Source organism: Ipomoea nil, unplaced genomic scaffold, assembly GCF_001879475.1.
Source record: "Ipomoea nil cultivar Tokyo-kokei standard unplaced genomic scaffold, Asagao_1.1 scaffold1026, whole genome shotgun sequence".
Taxonomy (NCBI): Eukaryota; Viridiplantae; Streptophyta; class Magnoliopsida; order Solanales; family Convolvulaceae; genus Ipomoea; species Ipomoea nil.
In genome coordinates this window covers 2351720-2371994 of record NW_017617454.1, presented here as the reverse complement: position 1 = coordinate 2371994, position 20275 = coordinate 2351720, and the positions used below count along the sequence as shown (strand labels likewise).

The window sequence follows — 20275 nt, the reverse complement described above, 5'->3', positions numbered from 1 at the left end:
TGGTTAAGGGGCATAGCGTGTATCATATCAATACCCTTCATATTGTCTTAACAAGACATCTTCATCACTATTGTCCTAATCAACCGTTGTAATAACGTGTTTACCATCATTTAATACAAGATACGCTTTCCGCGACTTTACGACATCGTTTTGCCTATTTATTTATTTCTTATATACGTTCTTATCGAGTTTAGTGATTCGGGTCCACCCCGGGTAATTAAATCCATCACTATGATTGTGGCCTTTGGCCTTTGGGACGATTAGCCAATTATAAATTTAGGGCTTCTGATATGACCCAAGTAGTATAGATCATGGAACAAATAAGATTATCCAAGAACGTTCTCAATTCAATGCTACTGAGTAAATTACATGTAGTTGCACGAAATATCTCTTTAGTTCCGAGTCCAATCGGGTTTCCATTGTAATATATGGTAGCTTCAAGAATTCACGAGCAATCTTCAATATAGCATGTCTAGTTATGCCCCCTAGGAAGATTATGAAATTGAACTCCAAATAATAATTCTAGAAGGTTGAAGAAGCAAGAAGTTAATCAAGGATTAAAACATACACTTTGAGTGTAAAGGTGATGCTTGAAAATAATTCAAATGTATTTCATTAAATCAAGACTGAAGAATAAAGGGGTAGCCAAACCCAACACTTATAGGAATAGGGTTAGGGTTTGGTCATACACATTTACTTGAAGGCAAGATATGTAATTTCCTAATCTACTTCTAAATAATTTGAAAAGCAAGAAAGGTAATTAGTTTAGGGAACGAAATTGAAGATCCCTTCCTTTCTCAAAAGATAATTACTCAAAATCAACACAAGTACAATTAAAATAATCTTTAAACTCTTGGTCTTCATTTGAGCTTGGACTTCTATTTAAATTTTACAATCTTTGCACATGTTCAATAAAGAGTTATCTTAACTAATTAGACTTGGACCTTATTTTGGGCCCAATTGACACTCGTAATGGATCCGTAAGTTGATCCGTATTAGTTTCCAATGTTGAAGATGAACTGATGGAGGTCTGATTTGGGAAGTTGGTGAAAGCATAAGGCCTAAAAGGACTAGTCGATTTCATAAGAAAACTAAACAAATTATATATATTTTTTGGAAAATTGTAAAAAATGCCCCTCTATAATATGTCAATTATCAATGTCACCCCTGAATTATGAGTGGTGTAAATGTTGCCCTTCAATTATCAAAATGACGCACATATAGCCCCTGCCGTAACGGACTCGTGGTTCCCCACCGCTGTCCATCGCTGTACTTTGAATCGAGGGAGGAAAAAAACAACTAAATTACATATTTACTCCAAATTAACAGTGTCGTACACTAACGGAGAACCACATGTCCGTTACGGGAGGGGCTATATGTGCACCATTTTGATAATTGAGGGGCAACATTTACACCACTCATAATTCAGGGGTGACATTGATAATTGACATATTATAGAGGGGCATTTTTTACAATTTTCCCTATATTTTTTTTTAAAAACGTACAGGTTGCGGGCCAAACCCACGTCCCGCCTCATCTAGGCTCATGGCCGAGGCCGCAAATTATGCTGTGCAACCGAATGCACCTTGCAAGGTGCATACGGTTGCAAAACGGCGCCGTTTTGGTTAAAAAAACGCGCTTCCCACTTAAAGATGAAATCAGGTTCGATTCCCGGCAATAGCATTTTTATATATCCAGAAATTCATAACTATATATCCAGAAATTCATAACTATATATCCACAGTGAATGAATGAAGTAAAAATTCACAATGAATGAATGAATGAAGTAAAAATCCACAATGAATGAATGAATGAATGAAGTAAAAATCCACAATGAATGAACTAAATATCCACAATACGGTTGCAAAACGGCGCCGTTTTGGTTAAAAAAACGCGCTTCCCACTTAAAGATGAAATCAGGTTCGATTCCCGGCAATAGCATTTTTATATATCCAGAAATTCATAACTATATATCCAGAAATTCATAACTATATATCCACAGTGAATGAATGAAATAAAAATTCACAATGAATGAATGAATGAAGTAAAAATCCACAATGAATGAATGAATGAAGTAAAAATCCACAATGAATGAACTAAATATCCACAATGATTGAACTAAATATCCACAATGAATGAACTAAATATCCATAAATTCATAACTATATATCCATAAATTCATAACTATATATCCATAAATTCACAACTATATATCCACAGTGAATGAATGAAGTAAATATCTACCATGAATGAACTAAATATCCACAATGAATGAACTAAATATCCATAAATTCATAATTATATATCCACAAATTTATAACTATATATTCAGAAATTCATAACTATATATCCACAATAATACTATTGACGAGAATCAAACCTGAATTTTTTTTTTTTTTAAGTGAGACGCGCGTTTTTAGTCAAAACGACATCGTTTTGCATCGTATGCACCATGCGCATGGTACATTCCGTTGCACGGCATAACTATTGGGCCGAGGCGAGGCGGGCTAAACAGCCCATCTCTTGACGTATTGTAATATTGCTGAATCAATTCCTACTTACGACAGAACTGGATAGCTAGATTGATGGGTCATTTTGACAGTTTATATATGCACGTTATTGTCATTACATGAGTAAAAAGATAGAATAAGTATAATTAATTTAAAGAAAAATAAAACAAAGGTTTAATTCATTGACATAACCTATTTTCACACTTTTAACTTTTAAAATAAAACATGAGAATAAAAATAAAAATTATAAAATTTTCTTTCTCCTTATTTGTGGGTCAAACTTGTACTGGGCTCTAATATTATTTGTAGCGTCCAATGCCCAAGGCTACAGGTAGCAATAGTTATGAGGTGCAACCGAATGCACCATGCCCATGGTGCATACGGTCCAAAACGACGTCGTTTTGACTAAAAACGCGCGTCTCATTTAAAAAAAAATTCAGGTTCAATTCTCGGCAATAGTATTATTGTGGATATATAGTTATGAATTTATTGATATTTAGTTCATTCATTGTGAATATTTACTTCATTCATTGTAGATATTTACTTCATTCATTCACTGTGGATATATAGTTATGAATTTCTGGATATATAGTTATGAATTTATGGATATTTAGTTATGAATTTATGGATATTTAGTTCATTCATTGTAGATATTTAGTTTAATCATTGTGGATATTTAGTTCATTCATTGTGAATTTTTACTTCATTCATTCACTATGGATATATAGTTGTGGATTTTTACTTCATTCATTCACTGTGGATATATAGTTATGAATTTGTGGATATATAATTATGAATTTATGGATATATAAAAATGATATTGCTAGGAATCAAACCTGATTTTTTTTTTAAGTGAGACGCGCGTTTTTTTAATTAAAACGACATCGTTTTGGACTGAATGCACCATGCGCATGGTGCATTCGGTTGCACAGCATAATTTGCGTACAGGTAGGGATTGTAATAAACTAGATTTTGAGTAAGAAATTATTTACAGAGTTTTGACAGCCATTGCTATTTTGATTACTTTGGAATCTGGAAACCAGTAACAGTACATTTTGATCGAGTAATAAATTTTAAGAGAATATGAATCATATATTCATATGAAATATAAAATTCGAATAAATAAAGAATATAATGGAAATTACATTGTATTATTTGGTTCCTAAAAGAAATTAATTTCAGAAATTAAATTCTAGTATTTGATTGAATTAAAAAATTGTAAAAATGTAATAAGCATTTAAACAATAAAATTACTCTCCACGGCACACACTACTATTACTACTACAAGTATGTTTACTACTACACATTACAATACATACAAAAATAAGCTATTAATTACTTAGTGCACACTCTCAGATATTGACCTTGAGTGTTTCTGGTCACCAAAAAATAACTAAGCAAAAGAAAATTAGGCATTTAACAAAATAAACCCTAAATAAATAACTACTATATAATAATAATAATAATAATAATAATAATAATAATTATTATTATTATTATTATTATTATTATTATTATTAAGGATAAATTAAGTACTACCAAAAATAAGTTAATCCCGAGGATTCGAGAATAACATAATATTATACCCTCTTGGAATAATTATTCCCCATTTCTCCTTTTTTCTGATAATAAAATTATTTACCAAATAACTGAATATGCTTATTACAAAAAATGCTATTATACTCTTGATCTATTTCGGAAAACTGAACATGTTATAATAGACTAACTTTTTAGGTCAGGTGTGGGACCTTAGGATTGGAGATTCAACCTTTTGGGAACAATAGACTAACTTTCATATACCATGTTTCTACACCTTAGTGTCACCTTAACTCATTAATTATATATTAAATAATTAAGACAATTTAGTAGTAGTAGTAAGTAGTAACAAAAATATTTAAGAATAAATTATGCATTGCCAAAAATAAGTTATTTATGAGAATTTGAGAATAACAAAATATCATACCCTCATCAAAATAGCTATTTATCTCATTTTCAATAATAATAAAATTACTTATCAAACAATAAAAATAGACCTATTACAAGGAATACTATTACATTATGAATCTATTCAGTGAACCAAAGATTATGAAATAGACTAACTTTCGTATACCATGTTCCTACACCATAGTTTCACCTTAACTCATTAATTATACATGAAATAGTTGAGATAAAAATTTTCATAGAATATTATTAAAAAATGTGTCAAAATTAATCATCTATTAAAGTTTGGCCCAACTAAGTGTACTGGGCTATCCCAAAGCTTTCACTGTTGAGAAATTTGGCCCAATTAACTACCACCTTGGGCAAATTATGCTCTGGACCCGTGTCCATATTGAATTGTGGACACGGGCCCAAAACGATGTCGTTTTTAAAAAAAAAAAACGTGTCATTTAGTTAAAAAAAAAAAATTCGCGCGTGTTTTGCCGTTAACGGCGTTAACGGCGTTATTTTTTTTTATTTTATTATGAATGTACAGTTATACCGTTATGAATGTACAGTTATGCAATTATGAAATTATGAACACAGAGCTCTAACATTATGAACTTACAATTATGAACATATATAGTGATAAAATTATGACCATGGAGCTTTAAAATTGTGAATATAGAGCTTCGAAGATTATGAATGTACAGTTATAGAGTTATGAATCTACAGTTATGAGATTATGAATCTACAGTTATGGAATTATGAATGTACAGTTATTGATCGAATTATGAACAAAGAGCTCTAACATTATGAACTTACAATTATGAACATATAGTGATAAAATTATGAACATAGAGCTCTAAAATTGTGAACATAGAGCTTCGAAAATTATGAATGTACAATTATGGAGTTATGAATGTACAGTTATGAAGTTATGAATGTACAGTTATAGAGTTATGAATGTACAGTTATAGAGTTATGAACGTACAGTTATGGAGTTATGAATGTATAGTTATTAACATATAGTAATAAAATTATGAACATATACTTCTATAACAAAGTGATCTGAAATTAAAAAAAAAAAAAAAAAAAAAAAAAAAAGAGATAACAGTGCCTAACGGCACTGTTACCCGTGTCCAGCAAGCATGCTGGACACGGGTCCAAGGCATAACGATTGCTTTCCAAGTTAATGACCTGGATCATCCAAACCTTGTCTTTACTATAATCCCCGGCAAATTGGTCCACACAGGATCATAACAAAAAGTACATTTTTAATATACTAAAAGTACATTTTTCGTTTATTGAATATACATTATATAAAATATTTATTTATTGAAGGGAAAATGGTCAAATAGGCCCTCGAACTTTAGCTTAAAAGTCAATTAGGCCCCTAAACTTTTTAAATGTGCAATTACACCCATCAACAATTCATTTAGGTTCAATGAAGCCCAAAAACAAGTTAATGACCTGCTATCACAGGTCATTAGTGTTCAGACCACCTTCCGGCGAATTTTCTGATAAAAAAAAAATGTGACCAGCAACCGACCCAGATTTGTCAAAAATTTCGCCGGCACTTCTTTTGTCGAAAATTTCGCCGATCACTTTTTTTTTTTTTTTTTTTTTTTTTTTTTGCCGGAAAATTCGCCGGAAGGTGGCCTGAACCCTAATGACCTGTGATAGCAGGTCATTAATTTATTTTTGGGTTTCATAGCACTTAAATGAATTATTGATGGGTGTAATTGCACCTTTAAAAAGTTTAGGACCCTAATTGACTTTTAAGCTAAAGTTCGAGGGCTTATTTGACCCTTTATATACATTATACAAAATAATATACTTTCAGTACTCAAATAATGTACCTTCCGCGAATACAATGCATATTTTTAATACATTAAATATACATTATTTGTGTACTAATGTATATTATTTGATAATATAATCCACACTGTTGTGTAAATCATGGTCCATACAATAATGATTGATAACAACTCCCCCCCCAACCAAATCCCCACAAACACCACCCTCAATAACTTCTCTTTGATTATTAAGTTAAGAAATATAATCATTAACAACAAAATCAAATTATATAAATACAAGTTGATTCTAATCATCACTAAAGAGTAAACAGGTAATTATTATATCTGTTGACATTTTAGTAAAGTTTAGTTAATTATATTATTAATATCATCACTAAATAATCCATTTAAATAAGTCTAGGCTCTCAGGATAGTTTATGGGCATGGAATCTTTTTTTTTTTTTTTTTTTAATGATCGATGAAGAATATTGAGCAGGAGTACAGTTTATCTATGACAAAGTAAGATTTTACAATTTATTTTAACAAGACAGCCTCGTATCCTCCTCATCTTGATTGACTTTAGTTACCTGTAAGATGGAACCTAAGTAAACAGATGATAGGCACACTTCAATGCTTGTATTTGTATGTATACTATCAAAGCTGAGCAGCCAAGGCTTCATATATACAGGTTAAAGTACTTTAATTAAAGAGTAATTAGTTGATATTAATCATACTTTATTCAAATCATTGCTAATAGTCAATCTCTTGTTTGAAAAGGAACGAAAGTCCACCTACTCACCAAGGAAATAGTCGCCTGGCCGGCATCATAGGCTGCTTTCAACTTTTTCCTATTTTATTTTTTATTAATTATTTTACTGCAGTATTATTTGCATAAATTTTATACGGAGTATTATTTAAGAAAAATTTGTTAGATTAACTTATAATATGATCAGTCAGTTAATTATCAAATAATATTTGATAAGTACGCGCACCAATGATTTTATCGTTTGACTTTTCGTGTGATCTGTCTATTGACTTTTTTGGTTTGAGGTGGTCAGCTATAAAAACTTAAGATAGTTTACCTACTTTTGGTCCTTTGTTGGTTACAAGGCGGACTTTACTCATAAGTCATAACAAATATTTAAGTAGAGCTACCGATTTATCCATAAATCAAAATAGTATCAACTTATAACTCTTAGGACATCTCCAATTGTCAAGATTTTTTTATTAGTTTTTAAGAAGTCAAGTAGGAGAGAGAGAAAAGGAAAATGAAAAAAAAAAATTCTGACAATTAATAAAAAAGGGACATGCAACGGTCTAAATTTCAAAGTGACTGCCAGCTGGCGGCCACTCTGAAGCGTCCCAACGAGCGCACAGTGCGCTCCCTAGCCTCTCTCTTTTTTTTTTTTTTTTTTTTTTTTTTTTTTTTTTTTTACGTTTTTCTTTCTTCTTCTAAGATTTTTGCAAGAGAAAAAAAAAATATCAATGCTAACATAAGTGAAAAAACATACAACCAGATTTTAGCTTTGCAGAAATCAATATAAAAATCCCTATTTGGGATGTCCTTAAGTAGTACTCCGTATATAATATTGCAGGTTCAATTTTCAATTTTCTTGAATATATAAAAAATGTTATAAAAAAGTTAATAATATAAAGAATTTTAATATATTTGTCACGATTCAATTACATCATTTAGTACGATATTAGATAAAAAATAGTAATTTTTTTTTCTTTGGTCTATTATGCTAGCTAGGGAGCTAATTCTAATTTCCCTATTGCATATTAAATGCATTTTATATCATTTGTGTAATGTAAATACAAATAGCAATATTTCTCTTGCCTACCATATTCTAATTCTAAACTCCCTCTTGCAATATAACACCATTTTATATCATTTGTCGAATATATATAAATACATTCTTATATAATAATCAAACATGATAATAACCTCTTCATTTTAATTATATGAACAAATTAACTGCCCTAACGATACTTGACTTAACAATGAGTCAATTACTATGTGTCGAAAAGAGTACTAAACTTCATTATATTGTTCTATAGTATAATATAAAAGTATACTCATTATTATAAGGGTAAAAAAAATGTACAATGGAAAACATGCACTTCACTAAAGAATTTATAGAGTCATACGGTAGAAGCAAGCTAAGTTAAAAGAAAATGTTGATTTCCAACTAATTTACCAACCTAACTTCACAATGGTCACCTTCCCCGTACACCTCATCACCTACCCCTTGATTTTTAACACATTCAAACAGTTCTGGACTTAATAATAATAATAATAATAATAATAATAATAATAATAATAATAATAATAATAATAATAATAATAATAATAATAATAATAATAGCATTTAATTTCTCTTCAAATATAAAAATAAAATAATAAAGGAAAGAAATTAACTTGCAATTGAAGATTTTAAGCCATGTTTCCATTTATAGAGCAAAAGTACTTTATTTTCAATGAAATCATATCATAAATGTGTACGTGTAACGTGTGTATGTATATATGTATGTGAATGCGAAAAGTTTATTCCATTTGATTTTTTTTAAAAAAAAAAACATTATATTATTTTATAGAAATTTTTACAGTGTTGTACGGCATCAATACTTTTTCTACAATATATAAGTATATATGCTATTTGAATTGTATTAGATACTATCAACACACTTGTCTTCATAGTATTCAATACAATTAAATATACAATTAATTGTAATTGGTATAAAACACATTAATATAGATCGGCACTTAAAAAAAATATTAATTATATATACATGTAAGGTAATATTTTGATAAATATTTTAAACTCTAAATTAAAATATACTAGCACAACTAATAAGTGCATCCGATGATACGTAGATGTGCACTTAAAATCCGTGACTTTAGAAAGTACATTTGATGATATGTAACACTAACTCTCTTTAGTAAAGTTTATTTTAAAACTTATATCTTATTTTAAACTATAAATAAGTTATAAGTTCTGTTTGGTAAAACATGGAAGCTTAAAATAATAGCTTATTTTAAAATGGGTAGCGTTTCAAAATATGTTACTGACTTTTTAACTCTTTTTTTTTTAATCTTTATTAATTTACAAAAATGACACAATCTATGCTTTATTAATCAAAATCTTAATATCTTAATTTATGGCCTAGTTCTTTTGTCAAATGCTTAGTATAATAATAAAAATAAAATGAAAAATAAAAAGTTCACATGACATTCCAATCAGCACAAACTTATTGTTAACCTGTTAAAAATGCTAATTGTTCTTTTTTCCAAGTTCATGGATGAATTTGGAACTTCGAATTCGGTGACTTAACTAATATCCCTAAAATAATTCAATGGTTTATTTTTTATTTTTCCATAAATAAATAATAATATTAGAAACTAAATATTATTGTTCTAGTTGGAATAATTAAGTTCAAGGATAATAGAGATAGTATAGGTTACACGTAGGATATTGCACCTATCAATAATTATTACTTGCTAATATGAGAATCAATTCTTAAACATGGTGTTTCCTAACTACTTGGGTCCCATTTTATGATTGTGAATCCTTTTACGTCACCTTCTTGACTTTATCCCAAGGTCAACCCACCCACCCCCACACCTCTCACTCACATGAAAGCTCCTTTCCAAATAAACTTTAGCAAGAAACATTTGGATATTATTTTCTTCAGCTACTACTCCATGTATATATATATACTATAAATCTCGCGGTACGTCAACGAACTGATTGCAACCTTATCAACGCATACCACACAAAATTATAAGCAGTACAACTACACATATATACATACACATGCACAGTAGTATATTTACGAATGACTATACATATGTCTACGCACAATTCTACACGTCCAAATTGTCAAAAACAAACACTTACCGAGATGTTCCGGATCTTTCTTCGTCTGTCTTACGATCTGAGTCCACCCGACTAATCCCCGTTCGCTCCGGGAGGCACAGGAGCTGGCCCAAGGAGAATTGTCACTTGTGAGGATCGAACCTGGGTTAGTTATCCCTAGAATTGTCCCCACAAAGAAGCTCATTTGTCACTTGATTATATTTTTTTGTTGGGCAACAAAAAAAAAAACTCGCAACTACTGCCCGAAAGTGTGCGCAATGTAAACTCAACATTGTGACCTTAGCCGATAAAGGACCACAATAAAATAAATCAGCTTAGGTGGCCCATAGTTAATAATATTAAAATTTGATTAATTTTGAGTGAGAATAATTGTTGATTGTGAAAATCTTTGATGACAGGAGGTAATGATAATCCAGCGGCGCGTGAGACACAGAAATTTACGCAAGACATATTGTTATTTGCGATTGCTTTTAGGGGCATGTAGGCCATGCATGCAATCGTATATGCATGAAACTTCAATTTCATGCAAAGAACACTGGATTGAATCTGATTTCCAGAAGATGCCAACAAGGAAGAGACCAAACAACAGACAGGCAGACAGCTAAAAACCATGTAACTTGGTACTTTAGTTTTCGTAATTAATTAATTAACCCATAATTAATTGAGCTAAGTTTACGGGTTGGTGTCAGCACTCAGCAGCTTTTTTCATAATTATTAGCAATCATTCATATCCCATGGCACATCGATACATGTAGTTGTGGTAGTAGTTAAAAAAGCACTGTAGAATAAAAATGCAATAAATTAAAATTGACTGGTTCTGATAGATAAATAAAAACAAAATTAGAGAGTAAGTGACTCTCCCAAATAAGAGCGGTATTAACGTACTCTTTATACTTCAATAGGTTGAGAAAGTAGTTATGAACAGATTTGCGTGGTAAGAGAGTAAGTAGTAGTCAAAATAAATAAATAAAAAGATTAGGAAAATGTGTATATTCATTCATCCAAATCCCATGCATATATAACAAATCCCCATGTACACCCAATTAAGGGAAAAAAAGAAAGCATAATTATATATAGTGTGGATGGATATATATACACATACAGACCTAAAAAACAGTAATTAGTGTTACACTATCATCATAAAAGTGATTAAAAAAAAAAAAAAAAACCCCAAAAAGTAGAAAATCTAAAAGGCCAAAAAAAAGACAGAAATAAACAAAAGGGTAATTTTGAAAATGGTTTAATCAAAAGGTTGATAATACATATATCTTACAAGTCAGGAAATAAAGGGTCGTCGTCAAGAAGGAGATCAGGCCAAACCGAGGAAGGCGGAGCTCCGCCGTAGCTGGAAGCGCCACTACCGTCCACCGTGGGCGGCTCAGGGACGACCGGCGGCGGAGGAGGAGACGGTGAAAGAGAGGACGGAAGCCAGGGAGAGGTGGGCGAGTTTTCCCCGTCGCTAAGCACAGTAAAGCCGGAAATCCCTTGAGCTTGAACCATATTATTATTATTATTATTATTATCCTTGGAGGATTGCTGGAAGATGGCGGCGCAAGGAGGTTGAAGATCAGGGAGATGAGAGAACGGGATAGAAGAATCCTGGATAGCTTGTCCGAGGTTACTCAAGGTCAAAACGGAACTATCCATTTGGGTCGTCGCCGATGAGGACCCCAGAACTGTACTCAACAGATGACTGTACGCTTCCATATCCGAAACATTATTATTACTATTATTATTGTTGTTAGCAGTTGCGGTGTTATTGAGGTTGTTGGGCGAGAAACCGGGCCCCGGCGGCGGCGGCGGCGGCGCCGGAGCCGGAGAAGTCTGAAGGAGATACTGTAAGTACTGAAACTTAGCCATCTCCGATTGCAGCCTAGCCATGGCGGCTTGTTCTTCCCATGAAGATTGGTGCTGATCCACCAGCTCTTTCAAATTCGCCAGCGCTATGAGATGCGGCAAGCTCGAGAATATATCGGTTCTCGGGCGATGGGTCATCGGGTCATACCCCATCTGGATCAGTTTCTTCTTCAGATGCGTGTTCCAGAAATTCTTGATCTCGTTATCAGTTCGCCCCGGTAGATGAGTTGCAATTGCAGACCACCTTAAAAAAAAAAAACAAAAACAATCATTAATTTTCGCTAGCGATAGATCGAACTCTTAATTAAAAGTTGTGTAGAACAGATATTTACTTACTTGTTGCCAAGGATAGCATGGAGATTGAGAATGGTTTGTTCTTCTTCTTGAGAAAACTTTCCTCTCTTAATATCAGGTCTGAGATAATTTGTCCAGCGCAGCCTGCAACTCTTTCCACACCTATTAAGACCTGAAAAAGATAATACAAGTAATTAAAAACAAATTAAAACACAAAAAAATCACATTTCTTATATATATGATATGATGAAATTGTATGTATAGAATTGAACCTGCATGTTTAGGGAGAGCTCTCCAGCTGCCATGGCCGTTTTTGTTGATATAGTTGATAAGTTTCTGATCTTCTTCAGGAGTCCAGGGGCCTTTCTTCAGGCCAGTATTTTCATCACAGCAAGGAGACCTTCCCATATTCTTGCTAGCTAGGATAGCTATCCAAATAATACTAATAATAATAATATGTTTCCTTATGATTTGGTTGCCTCCCCAAATCCCACCTAATAACTCTCAACCTCGATTATATATACACACACTTTCTCTCTCCCCCTTCCCTCTATCCTCTTCTAGTCTACCAATGAAACTCCGCTTACGTGGACACCTTCCTCCTATTTAATTTGTTTATTCAGCATTTTTTTTAACTTAGGGAAAATCGGTCACCACTATTAGAATGTGTATTTTGGATGAAATATGTTTTGTAATTTTAACCGACAAAAAATTACAACAAGGGACAACTTGTAAGAGTACACTTATTATTTTCTTTGTTTATTGCGTGTTTATATACAAGAAAAGCATTGTGTAATCCATTTTTTTTCCAAGCTAATTGATTCAAATTACATGAGTACATATGGGTAAAAGAACTTGAGAAAAGGTAAGTATATACTTGACTTTGTGATTATTTATTAGAATTAGAATTATTTATTATTCACTATTAAGTATATTTATATTTGCTAATCTAGATGTTAGTTAGTAGAGTTGTAAATTGTAATCACATTAATAATTTAATATAGAACACATATAGAGACACTAGAGAAAAATTGAAATATCTTACAAGTAGCCATTAAAAACTATATATATAGTTCAGATTATATGTTTGAAACTTTTCATAAGAGGTCACAAGGTTGATTCAGGTACATTAAAAAAAACATGTATATAACCCACCTTAATTAGCTTTTTACTAAATTTATTTATTTTTATATATATCATTTATATGAAATACAAATCAATGAGGATAAATTTAATAGTCAACATACCATGGTCCTCTTTAGTAACATAATTAGCTTATCAGTCAATTTTGATTTATTTGACCACTATTAGGCGTTTGGCTTGATTAAATAGCCAATATGAGTGTTTGGTTAAGCATATTTTTGTACCAGCTTATTGCTCCAAAACACTAAAATTCAAAAAGCTACTCAAAGCGGTTTTTTCTATCAGCTTCTCGATAAAATAAAGCATATCCTTAAAGGTCATTTTGAATGTAATCAGTTATCAACTAAAAGCCAATTTGTCAAACATCTTTCTACAACCAGCTAATGTTATCAACTAATCAAACCCGCTAACCCAATCCGCTAACATATATAGAAGGGAAATGATAGATGTACTTGGCCCCTAAATATGTTGAAGGGAAATGATATACAATACCATCCCATGTAGACGTACTATATATTATAGCCCCTTAATATATGGAAGGGTAATGATAGATGTACTTAATATAATTCCTATCAAAGTTTAATTTTTATTGGGTGAAAAAAAAAAAAAAAAAGAGGATAAAGATTGTGGCCCATTTTTTTCTATATTAATCAAAATTTGTCACATTTTGTAGTAAAAATTGAGTATAATGTGAAAACATGTGTAACATTACTCTATTTAAAATCCAAGATAACTTGGGGTTGAGGGTATCTGCAAGAAAGGTACCACCATCTCCAATACGGAGTACTATAACGGGAAATAATCTCAATTTATATAATTAAACAGATTGTTTTTCTATCAATTCATAATAAACTTAAATGCGCCAGCATGGGTAGCTCAACTGGTCATAGAGGTGAAACTTTGGAAAAATGATCAGGGATCGAGTTTTATATGGTGCATACGGATGCAAAAACGACGTCGTTTTAATAAAACGCGCATCTCCCCTTTAAAAAAAAAAAAATCAAGTTCGATTCCCAGCAACAACATATGAACTAAAATTCCATAATCGATGAACTATAATTCCATAATCTAATCTATGAACTAAAAATTCCAGAATGAATGAACTAAAATTCCATAATCTATAAACTAAAATTTCAGAATCGATGAACTACAATTCCATAATCGATGAACTATAATTCCATAATCAATGAACTATAATTCCATAATCTATGAACTAAAATTCCAGAATGAATGAACAATATAATGTTGTTGCTAGGAATCGAACCTGCATTTTTTTTAAAGGGGAGACGCGCGTTTTTTAATAAAACGACGTCGTTTTGGCATCCGTATGCACCATGCATGGTGCATACGGATGTACAGCATAACTACCCGTGGTAGTGAGGGAGCAATTTCTCAAAGTGAGGGGGGCTCCTTGTGCGCAGTGAGCACTGGTCTAGCCTCTGTGGTTAGGGTTGTGGTTCAACCTTTTGAAAGAATAATAAACTTAAATGCGCAATATAAAAAATTTAGATTTTAGTGATATTATACTTTTAAAAAATAACTATATTTTTACAACTATACTTTTTATTTTGTTGTGAATTTTTTTATTAAAAAAAATGGAAAAAAATAATTTAGTGTAAAAATCAATTTTCTCATTTTAAAGTATTGCATGAACATAGTTAAAAGAAATGGTATATAAAATAGGTAACAAAACTCCATAAAGTATGGATGTTATGGCTTGATAACAACACCGGAATAGTTACAAATTTTATATTCTATATTATAATAATACAGAAAGGAGGGCATTTTTGTAATTTCCAACGTGCAGCATCAAGCAGTTGTAAATCGTATGAGAGTAGCACCTATTATGAATGACTTCTACCCTACGTACTCCCAATTCTAATCTTTTAATTTTACTTTATAAAGTGATAAATAAAGATTGGTAATTTTCATTATTTGAATTTACAGAAAAGTATTTATATCAAAATTTGTGAGATTTAGTAAAAGTTGGAAGTATAAAATGGGAGTACACCAAGTATTTTTCATTATAAAATAAAAATTATGACAGCCAAATTGATTAAGCTGTTAACTTAATAACCACAAAGTTACAAATTTGACTTTGAATGGGAGCGTTATATTGACTTTCTTGATAAAGTCTGTCAATTATGGACAATCTAGTATATACTATCCTATAGTGATTGTAAGTTTATTTTGTGTGTATATATATATATATATATATATATATATATATATATATATATATATATATATGGGGAAGACACCTAAAGAAGAAGAAGAAGCGAGTCATTGTCGAGAACAGGTGGCGACTGCCCTCTGGCAGGAGAAACTCCTCCATGCACGCAACACCAACCATTCTTTCATCACTCTTCATTTAATTAATTTTTTTATTATTTTATTTGCATGGAAAACCTTTTTCTAAACAAATTAATTATTTATTAATCTTACGTCCATGTCTATTCATGAGGACTATGGGTCCGCCAATGCACTGCCCAATTTCCTCTCTATTATGTCATGTGAGTGACTGTATATATTATATAAGCATAATATATATATATATATATATATATATATATATATATATATATATATATATATATATGCTAGCTACTACCCCCACCCCATCCATCCCTACCCTACCTCCTCTTCCTCTCCGTCCCCCACGTACACTCACATGAGACAACAACAAATATTATCAGCTGCCGGAGAATCACCATTCACCAACGACCGCTAGCAGCCGACCCTAAAAAGAGGCGGCGGCGCTCGCCGACCCGGCCGCCATGGGAGGTCGCAGGGTTTCAATATCATCAAATTAAGCGCTTTTCAATACTACAGTGCAATCTGACTGTACCGTATAATTTACCTTCTAACCTTCAAATTTCATAAAAATGAAATTAATTTAATACTCTAAGTATCCTATTAATTCAATACAATATATACATTAATAATCAAACATTTTAGCATAGTAATTGACAACAAATGTATCATCACAATACATAATAGTTGACATCGTGGTTATATTTTATGCTTAATGAACTTGCAATTTTTTCTTTTTTATTATTAGTTTTTTTTTTGAAGGTATATTATTAAATAAACATATGCTATAATTTTTTTTTTAAAAAAAAAATACAACACTGTTACGTACCATAAAAACAAATATTTGTGAACCCTAATATCGTATGATCAAGATCACCCTCTAACCCGATTCACTCACCCCCACAAATTAAAATATTTTGAATATTTTGGAGAAGAAACTAGAAAGGGTTTCCAGGTTGGATCTAATCTCTCTCTCTCACACATATATCATGAGAAATCAGATATTTATGCAGATGAGGGTTGATAAAACTTAAGGTGTGAATGGTTCACACATGGGAATCGAAATCGGAATGGGTATTAAATACTTGATAATTGTAATGAGTTTGTGTGAAAGTATTTTGCATGTTTGGGGTATGGTGGAATGTGAATGATTATCAATAATGTTGTTTGAATTTGTTATGATCCAATAATGGAAATAAAGATTTTAAAAATACAAGAACACAAAATCAAGACAATTGATTCTAATATAAAGACATCCAAAACACCAATATATATGAACAAAAATCTAAAAGCATTAATCAAAGGGGATGAGAATGAATAAAGGAATGAAAGGGGATGATACCCTTATTTGGGTATGAGTTTTTCAATTAAGGGGTATTTGAAACCTATAGTAGTGTTCTTAAAACCTATCAATCAAACAATACCAATCACTTTGATACTCATTCCTTAGAGTTAAACCTGTCAACCAAACACACCCTTAATTTACTGCCTCATTATTATCCAAAATTTCTTCTAAAAGGGTTAAATTCCCAACCCCAATACCCCTACATCCCAGCCCGACAGAGCATTTGGAATGATATAAATCAAGATGACTCAATGGCTAAACAATCAGGGCCAAAACTAGGTAGAGGAAAACATGTGTGAATTTTCATGAATTTTAGTTTCGTACGTGGATGTCGCCGTTAATAACAAGAAGGAAAGAAACCTTTTTTTTCTTCTGGATGGAACTTACAGTTAAGATGGAGACCGGAAACGATGGGGACCTGAATGTTGTGTGTGTTGACCATTGATGAGTGTGTGCTGGTTAGAGGGGAAGTTGGTGCAGCAAACCCTTTCATTTTTCACCTGCTTTGAATCCATTCCCACAAACACACACCTTTCGTTTACCTTAAGCTTCCTTAGCTTCAATTAATGTCTTTTTTCTATTTGTTCCTGTCTTTTGTGTGTCCCCTTGCTCTTTGTCCTGTATCACACAGGGTAACAGAATTGTAATGTACGTAAGTTTTATTATTATTTTTTTTTATTTTTGTCAAATTTAAGTAAATGATTGAAGCCAACAATATAATGCCCGTGCCTTACATGCAAGGAATAATGAAGGAACAACAGAAATCCCAGGAAGAAATCATGCCGATAGTTTATATTTAATTTAAATAGCAGTACGTCTAGCAGACATGAATTTAAAGAAGATAATAATTAAGTTTTTTAAAAACACTTGGGTGATCCAGACCCGACTAATCCTAAGCCCATAAGACCCTGCCTTATTGTCACTAGAGAGGTAAATCGCGAGTCACTCAATCAGCCACCGGTCAGATCCTCGAATCCTAGTCTTCAAGCTAAGTAAGCATAAAGGACCCAATCCAGATTGACCTTCCAGCACACCACCACCTCCGTCATGAGTCATGACATTTAAGCCAGGCGACAAACCAACTACCGAACTACGCTAAGTCCGGGGCAGATAATAATTAATTTGTAGGATAGGAATGAATTAATCATGAAATTTAAGACGTTTACATAAAGGGAAAATTAACTTTTTTCATAGACTAATTAATATTTTATTGTTTATGTCCAAATTCATTAGTGACTATGAATTTGGTTCTTTTTAAACAAAGTTTAAAGTTTCAATTTTATCATTGAATAACAAGTATTGAGAATGTTATTCGAGCAATTGGGTTTCAATAACAACTCGATTCTAATTAAAATTATGGCAATAGTTAGAATTTATTTAAAAAAATCTATTTTTTTTTAATGCTACTGGCTCTATTACAATGTAGTATTGTTCATATACTGTCTCAACCGACTAAAACACGAAATACCAATAACACCTCCAATGAGGCTTGGACTTACAACCTTCCAAATGAAAGTCTAACTCGGGTACCATTAGACCACATAATTTTGGTGATAAAAAATCTATAGTTTTCGATAAAAATGATATTTTCAACCATTTAAGGATTTGAAAAATGCTTTCTTTATTAACTATCAATAAAATTCATTTAAAAAAATCGATCACTAAATTTTTTTTCTAAAAAAAAAAAAAAAAAAAAAAAAAGAAGAAGAAGAAGTCATGCATAATTGCCTGAAATTTTTTGAGCAACGAACCAATGAACCATAGCTCTCTGGTTATATATATGTTTCTATCGGCCTCCATAGGCAGCTCAATTGTGGGCAAGGACATCAGATCGAATCCTAAAGTAACAATTACGTGGGAATTATACTTAGTATGGTGGACACCAAACACCGGTCCTTCCACTTGGGAATTACACTCAGTATGGTGGGCACCAAACACCGGTCATTCCACTTAATGAGTTATTAAGTCACCATGATTTTCTTGTTGAGCCAGATATGAGGGCCGTGGAGATCGAGGAGAGAATTTCACCTTTTGTGAGTAAGGTTATGTTTCTATAATTACTTTCTCAGCCTACTAAAGCGCAAAGAGTCAATACCGCATTCACCGAGGCTCGAACTCACAACCTCTCGTATGGAAGAGTAACTTGGTCTCACTAGACCACAAGATCCTTGGCATCCGATAATTTAAAAGCATAAAAAATAAAAAGTAAATTAAAAATATCGAAAAGAAATTTATGAGGCAGCATGCATGCGTAGTTAGCCATGCATACATGGCATGTACATAAGTACATCCATTAATATATTAATCTCATACTCCTCACCCCACCCCCACATACTCTCTCTCTCTCTCTCTCTCTCTCTCTAATATATACATACAGATAGATATATTCCAGCTTGCAAAAAATTAAAGAAAGTCTATTATCTTACTTCACTAATGGCAGCTTTCAAACCTAAACTAATAAAATTATAAGTATCACATCAATGGCCACTAAGAGTCAAACTACTAACGACGAGTATTTGTAGAAACGCAATTCCTTTGAGTTTCTTCATACGCTGTCGGCACGAGTTTTACGTAGTACTCCCAACATTAAAGAAAACGAAATCTTCCAAATACATACCTACCTTACATTTTTACCCTCAGCTCACTCGTTAACACCTTCTTCACGAAAGTTAGTTAAGCTCTTTACCCAGAAACCAAAGACAAGATCAAATTATAGATTTTCATTTCCAGACATAGATCATGCGATTGCTTCTTCAACTAAGGTTCCTTGTCGGAGTAGAGTGGTGGACCACCTTACTAGCTGATACCCTTTTTTAAAAAACTTAAATTATTTTTTTAAAAATAATAATAAAAAAGAACAGGGATTAGTTTAAAAGGGCAGGTGATGTCACCTGATGGAAGCAATCTTCAACTACAATATAATCATTAATTGTATTGAATCCATCAAAAAATGGGGGGAAAAAAAAAATCAAGATTTGATTTGCTTGTTCTACTGGGTTTTCACTTCTTTTTGTGTTCCTCTCATAATGCCACGTATAATACGTTCATCATGTCCATGCACAGAGTCTACGTGCGTACATGTTTTTTCTTTATTATTTTTAATATAATTAATTGGACCGGATCGAAGTGGGTTCATTGCGGACAACATATCAAATATAATATTGAATCAAAATTGATAGTCAAATATTCATGCATAAAATAACAATATTGATA

At 32.0% G+C, this 20275-nt stretch overlaps 1 protein-coding gene and 1 long non-coding RNA gene across 2 annotated transcripts; one reads left to right on the top strand and one right to left on the bottom strand.

Annotated features, from left to right (window-relative positions):
- The first annotated feature begins 1462 nt into the window (after nt 1-1462).
- LOC109180273 lies at nt 1463-13774 on the top strand. The gene is made up of 2 exons (XR_002054047.1): nt 1463-1501; nt 13721-13774. It is a non-coding gene; the product is annotated as an uncharacterized LOC109180273 (long non-coding RNA).
- Nucleotides 11086-12855, bottom strand: LOC109180272 (transcription factor MYB39). The gene is made up of 3 exons (XM_019329763.1): nt 12534-12855; nt 12304-12433; nt 11086-12211 (listed from the first exon to the last, which is right to left on the bottom strand). Exons 1-3 carry the CDS (start codon nt 12667-12669, stop codon nt 11380-11382), a joined length of 1098 nt encoding a protein of 365 aa, XP_019185308.1. The 5' UTR covers nt 12670-12855; the 3' UTR covers nt 11086-11379.
- Nucleotides 13775-20275: the final 6501 nt, after the last annotated feature.

Coding starts and splice junctions, on each gene's coding strand:
- LOC109180272 (XM_019329763.1), bottom strand. CDS start 12,669: ATGGGAAGGTCTCCTTGCTGTGATGAAAATACTGGCCTGAAGAAAGGC. Junction 12,434..12,533: donor AGCTCTCCCTAAACATGCAG/GTTCAATTCTAT, acceptor TATCTTTTTCAG/GTCTTAATAGGTGTGGAAAG. Junction 12,212..12,303: donor CATGCTATCCTTGGCAACAA/GTAAGTAAATAT, acceptor TTTTTTTTTAAG/GTGGTCTGCAATTGCAACTC.